Below are 6714 nucleotides of genomic sequence, written 5' to 3'. Positions count from 1 at the left end.
CTGGAGTGAAGAACAGAGGACAATGCAAAAAAGTTAATCAAAATATTTTTTTTAAAAATCACAAAATAAAGAAAAAAATATTAATCCAATAAATACATTTATTTACGTAAAAAAAAAAAGTACACGTTTGATATCACAGTGTCCGGAACGACCCGACCTATAAAACTGTCTCACTAGTTAACACCTTCTGTGAAGACCGTTAAAAAAAAATAAATAAAAGCGAGACAAAAAACTATGCTTTATCATCATACCAACGAACAGAAAGTGGAGTAAAACGCAATCAAAAAGACCAATCTAAATAAAAATGGTATCTCTGAAAACGTCATCTTGTCCCGCAAAAAAACAAGCCGCCATACAGCTCCATCACTGGGAAAATAAAAAAGTTATAGCGCTCAGAATAAAACGATGCAAAAATAATTTTTTTTCTATAAAGTAGTTTTTGTGTAAAAGCCCCAAAACATAAAAAAAATGATATAAATGTGGTACTTCTATTGTAGAAACATTAAAAGGACATATAGTGGATACACCTGGAAGCTCAGGATGGCTAGCGACTGACATGTTTTGACCGTGAGGTCTTAATCATGGTCCATAATTAAGACCTCACAGTCGAAATGCGTCGGCTGCTAGCCATCTTGGGCTTCCAAGTGTATCCACTATATGTCCTTTTAATGTTTCTACAATAAATGACTCCCTGCGTGGACTTCATCGGAAGAAGTGCTATACGGTGAGCTGACCCTCCTATTCCCTGATATATTATATACAGTGCCTTGCGGAAGTATTTGGCCCCCTGGAACTTTTCAACCTTTTCCCACATCATGCTTCAAACATAAAAATACCAAATGTAAATTTTTGATGAAGAATCAACAAGTGGAACACAATTATGAAGTTGAATGAAATTTATTGGTTATTTTAAATTTTTGTGGAAATTCAAAAACTGAAAAGTGGGGTGTGCAATATTATTGGGCCCCTTTACTTTCAGTGCAGCAATCTCACTCCAGAAGTTCAATGTGGATCACTGAAGGATCCAATGTTGTCCTAAATGAATAATGATGATAAATATAATCCACCTGTGTGTAATCAAGTCTCCGTATAAATGCACCTGCTCTGTGATAGTCTCAGGGTTCTGTTTGATGCACAGAGGGCATCAAGAAGACCAAGGAACACAACAGGCAGGTCCGTGATATTGTTGTGGAGAAGATTAAAGCCGGATTTGGATACAAAATGATTTCCAAAACTTTAAACACCCCAAGGAGCACTGTGCAAGCGATCATATTGAAATGGAAGGAGTATCATACCACTGCAATTCTACCAAGACCCGGCCGTCCCTCTAAACTTTCATCTCAAACAAGGAGAAAACTGCTCCAATATGGTGAAAAGCCAAACATTCCCAAAATGCCATGGGTCGCTGTTGTGAACTCATTTTCTGGTCTACAGTTGTGAGTTCTCCTTCCGGGCTCCCTCTGGAGGTAGTGAGGTTGATTTAATTAGTAGAGATCTGCCACCTGATGATGAGGATAACGATTGGATCTCTGGAATCGCAGACTGGATTTAAGACAGCTGACACCCTATTCTGGTGCTGGTGATTCCTTCTGGCTTTTCAGGTCTTGGTTTTCAGCTCTGTTCCAGTCATCTCAAGCTAAGTGTTTCTGCTAATGTTCACACTTGATTTTGTTGGTCTATTCAGTTTTTTGTGTGGTCAGCCAGCCCCGGCTGGGGCTGTGATGAATTTCCACTCTTATTTATATGTATTTGCCAATTTGCTTTTTGTCCCTTATTAGATTGGCCTCTTTTTTGCTCTGTCTCAGAATATTTCAGAGTGCTGATATAGTGGGAGAAGTCTAGTGACTTCAGGGTTAATTTTGTTATCAGAAGTGTTGGACATTATTTTTGTAGGTTTTTTTTGGGCAGATTGCAGACAGTGTCTTTCCTTTCCTGTCCTTTCTAGTTAGTTTGGGCCCGATCGTTTGCTCAGCCTATTTTCCTGCCTGTGTTTGTGTTTTCATCTTGTTTCACCGTCAATACATGTGTGGGGGCTGTCTATTCCTTTGGGGTCTGCTCTGGGGCAGTTAGTTTTCCCCTTTTCTTGCTTTAGGCTTATTTAGTCCTCCGGCTGTGACGAGGCGTCTAGATTCATCGTAGGAACGCTCGACGGCTGCTGCTAGTTGTGTGGATAGGATCAGAGGTCTGCAATCTGCATAGTTACCAACCTCTCTGGTTTTCTGTGACTTAGCTTGCTTAGTTTTCCTCCTCGGTGACCCATTCATAACAGGTCGCCCTCCCAGGGCTGTGGGGTACTCGGTACCAGGCCGGTATCAGTGGGATGTGTCACAGCAGCGGTGACCCAGACCGTGGCCCTGGGCGCCCAAGTAATAGGAAGATGTGAATGGTGGAATGTAGTTAGATGAATAGTTTGTGACGCCACCTGTGGTGCTCGGCAAGGGAGGTGTTAAGCCGACGCTGCATGCAGATGCGCTCGGACTGATGGTATGGTGCAGCAAAGATGTAAAAGCTCCCCACAGGTGAAGCTATAGTCCCAGGGCAGTGTAGATGTGGTCGGCACGGGGATGTAGTGGTGCCGGAAAGGTAGGAAGCAGACAAGACACAGTGGGGTGTAATTTCTGTACCTTTACTTGGTAACTGCAGTCCAGGGTCCTGATTACAGATGGTATTGAAGCAGGCTAGCCTGGAAGCATTTCAGGGATTCTCTCTCAGCAGATGGGTTGTGCAGTCTCCTTACTAGCGCTTATTCAAATGAAGTACTCCCAGTACTGAGTTACACTGGAGTTCCTCCGGACAGATATTTTCAAGAACCTCACTTGCAAGGCAGACAGCTGTAGCCTCTCTCGGGGACTCCTCTCTCCTGAGTCCTGGCTCACTACCCAAGTTGCTGTTGTGCCGTCAATTCTTGGATTGGAGTAGGGCATTTACAGCCTCCTACTCCTCTGGTGTCTTTTGCAGGACCGCTAGTATCCGTACAACCGTGGAGACCAGGCTCCAGTTCATGCGCTCTCTCCAGAGATGAGCTCGTCCTCTCTGCTCTGTCTCAGCGCTCCTTCCACACGTCTGCACACTTCACCCTCCGCAGACTAACTAACTAACCACCCCTTCCTCTTGGCCCTCAGAGAGCACTCCTCCCCTTAATCCCGGTTCAGAGTTCCCCCTGCTGGCCTGGAGTGGAACTGTGTTGCATGCATAGATTGACTGCGAGAGAGACCCATCATTGCCTCCAAGCCTGGCATTACCCTCCCCTGGAGGAAGGCAAAGCCACTGTGGCGACCATACTCCTGGGGGCGCCACAGCCACAGGGGATCATACGAATTCTGTCAGGCACTTCTTATCATTCTCTTCGAAAGGGGTGGTCTACTGTGCCGAGTGCCCATGCTGCAAACTATGTTTTCATGATTATTGTGGTTTTGTCCTGATGAAGAGGTAACTCCTTGGTGGTCCAGTTAAATGCTTCTATAGGTGTTGTAACTGCCACAACCCTATCAGGTGAGCGTATCTATAACATCTTATTCTACTTGGCTACCAGATAAGACCCTATTTACACTTTTTGTCTTTCCAGCTTTACCGTTTGTTATTACGGTTCCAAACTGTCAGACTTGCTGTGTGTGAGTGCGCATGTTCATTGGGGCTGTCCTCGGACTTGTTTTACCTCGGGTACTCAGATCCCGCTGGAACGCACAGCAGCCATCACCATGGCTGCACTGCTAGTTTGCGGTCCAATCACCTGAGGTGACAAGTCATCCTTAGATGGCCGGACCGATGACATAGTGCACCACATCATACTTTCGGCAACCCTGGACTGTGCACGTGACACAGGGATTCCACAGATCATTGGCACATCATTTCTTTAAAGGTCCGGTGTCCCTTCTCCTAGACACACCACCTGAAGAAGTATGGACAAAACACTCGTCGGGGCTGAGGGATGCAGGACAGATCCTTTACTACTGTAAGTTTGCACAGCACAAACAGCTTTGTCTGTAACTACCCTGTGTGCATGTTGATTTGCACTGTATTACTGTATCAGCCAGACATACAACACTTTGGACGCCACGCTTCAAGCTGTATGTCTCTATACAAATAGGTACCTTGAATTGGTTTACAGATTCACTCTATGATGACATAAATAAAACTTGTTGAAGAATGTGCCCTGATACCCATATTCAGCCAGATTTGTTTTTACTATACGGACTTAACTCAACATTTACACTTTGGCACACATTAGTGTTAGATATTCTATCTGGCTGACAACATAAATTGCAAATTCTGAACAAACTATTGGACTAAAAGGGTATTTTGGTGCATACAGTCCAGTAAATTGTAATGTACAATTGCAATCTTACATAACTTTACATAACAGGATCTGTACCATAAAGCGTTCCTCACAAGAGGCATCTGTTTTTAATTATTGTGTGTCTAGTTTGCTTATTATTACAAAATAAAGTACATTTTTTGATGAATAATTGTATGTGTTCACATCTGGCTACTCTGCATCTTTGACTTTAAGGGAGCATAGTGGCACAACCTGATTTAAAATCGTCTTGGTGACACAATACAGTGACATGGATCACAACCTTTGATTTAATTATCTGGTATTATACCTGTCTGGTTATCCTACTGATCAAGATTGCCGTACTAGCACACGGACCGGGTATTGCTATGATTGGAGCTGGGCAATGACTACTGGCTAAACCTTCAAAATCGTGCAGTTATTGACCAGTCACATGTGGGTAGGCTTTTAGCCATGACTTCACCTGGCCAGTTGTATGCACATTATCCGGTGTACCAGGCAAGCGCATTCTATGTGCCAAAGTTTGCTGACCCCGGCAGGCCCCCTAGAGATTTGTTTTAGGAGTCATACATTTTTAATAGAGATGAACAAAACGATTTTTGGACTTTGGTCCAGAGACCACGTAGTAAGTCCATGGCTGTCAGATCAAAGCCCTGCAAACTACCTTCTAACTGCCAGAATTCTCGCTCCTGTTTTGATTTGTTGGCTTGACATGGTATCACCATTGTGGAGCGACGCACACATGACGTTGCGCCAGATCTACACTCCGGAAAGGAGAATTCTGTCAGGTAAGAGGCGGTTTGCAGGATTTCCCCAGAATACTAATGTAGCTGCTGGATCAGGGTCCTGCTAATTGATTCGCTCATCTCTAATCTAAGTTGGCTATGGGTGAGAAATAATTGAAAAATCTCAATTGTTGCTACCAGTTGTTAGCTTGTTGCTTTTGGTCCAGCAGAAGTTCTAACACAAGACAACTTGCTAAAAGAAAAATAGTGGTTATTTTTGTATCTTTATTTGCTGATGCATATTAGTAATGTAATTGTCCAAAAAGGATTAGAAACCTGCAATGTCCTGCAACTTTTTAGAGCCTCTCATACCACACACTTTAGAGTCTAAACCTTGACGTTTCATGGGATTTGTAAAAGCCTGTGTAGCTCTTGTGTAAGAGGCGTGGTGGCTGTAACCCAGCACCCTCCTCTCCTACACTTGTAACCAGTAATTGTCACCTGGCAACAGCAAAGAGTCACAGCAACCAAATGATCGACAGTAGCGTGCAGATCCTCGTGTGAACTGTGCGTCCTTTGTGTGCGATTACTTCTGTCAGATATCCCTTGTAACCTGGCAATGTAAAGACCTACTGGAAAACATTTTTCGTTTTTGTTTTTATGTTGTCCACTTCTGTCTTTATTTTTGTTTCAAAATGAGCTCCCCTTTGGGGGTACAGCTGGCTCCGCATGGCAAAAATTTGCTTGTTTTTCGAAATGGAGACGCTTTTCACCATGGGCGCCGTATGGTTGTGAACGAGAAGCAGTTTATTACATTTGAAGCCTTCTTAAATGAGGTGACAACCTGTATTCAAGCCCCGACTGCTGTACGTAGCATATACACGCCCCGCAATGGCCATCGCGTGACAGAGCTCAGCGACCTACTTAATAGGGGTCAGTATGTTGCCGCAGGAATAGAAAAGTTCAGAAAACTCGAGTAAGTATGAAAATTCATATTCAATTTTGTGTGTACCTTAGGTTTTTGTGCAAAAGAAGGGTTTATTTTATTGTATAGAACCTAAACATGTTACAACGTATAGGTGAATATCCTTATGTATTAATAATTATTTCTCATAAAGTCCCTTTATTCCAGGGCTGGGTACATATGAAAAAGGTGCAAATAATAGGTTTTACAATGTATAACATATATACTGTATGTACAGTAATATAAGTACATAATATGTAGAAAACAAGTACCAATGATTAAAATGATTAAAAAAATGACACACTGTATTTTGAAAGTATTCCCCTCATGCCAGTAGAGTGTATTCTGGGATATGTGGAGGACTTAGAGAAGGGGTCCCCAACCTGTAGCTCACGGTCCCATTAATTTTGGCTTGTTGCTGTCTGCCAGCTTGGTGCATTAGCTCCAGGTCTAGCAAACAGGTATGGAGCATACCTCAAAATGGTGAATTTTGTGAGTCGCAGAAGAGCAGATATGGATGCACATCTACTGGTCTTAGGGGTTTAGAGATAATGTAAGTATGGTAAGCTGGAAACAGGATGATAAACCTGTTAGAGGAGGTGATTGAAGCTGGATGTGACATTGTGGTGGGAGCGCTTGATGGGATAACACTCGATGGGGTATTGTGAGAACACCTGGATTTAGGTATGCTACTTTGGGGTGATTTCTGTGGGAAAGCATTGGTTATCATT

The 6714-nt window shown here is 43.1% G+C and overlaps 1 protein-coding gene across 1 annotated transcript in view; it reads left to right on the top strand.

Annotated features, from left to right (window-relative positions):
- Positions 1-5563: 5563 nt before the first annotated feature.
- The window catches only part of DCDC2B (doublecortin domain containing 2B), a 72035-nt gene continuing 70884 nt past the window's right edge, over positions 5564-6714 (top strand). Inside the window, exon 1 of the mRNA XM_073551953.1 lies at positions 5564-5995. Within this exon, the coding sequence (XP_073408054.1) occupies positions 5715-5995 (281 nt within the window). The 5' untranslated portion in view covers positions 5564-5714. The remainder of the gene's footprint in view (positions 5996-6714) is intronic.

The sequence above is a fragment of the Dendrobates tinctorius genome, unplaced genomic scaffold, assembly GCF_039654945.1.
Source record: "Dendrobates tinctorius isolate UK_male_01 unplaced genomic scaffold, ASM3965494v1 ptg000183l, whole genome shotgun sequence".
In the NCBI taxonomy this organism is placed as follows: Eukaryota; Metazoa; Chordata; class Amphibia; order Anura; family Dendrobatidae; genus Dendrobates; species Dendrobates tinctorius.
Note: the sequence above shows the minus strand (reverse complement) of the source record. Positions and strands in the feature narration are given on the sequence as shown.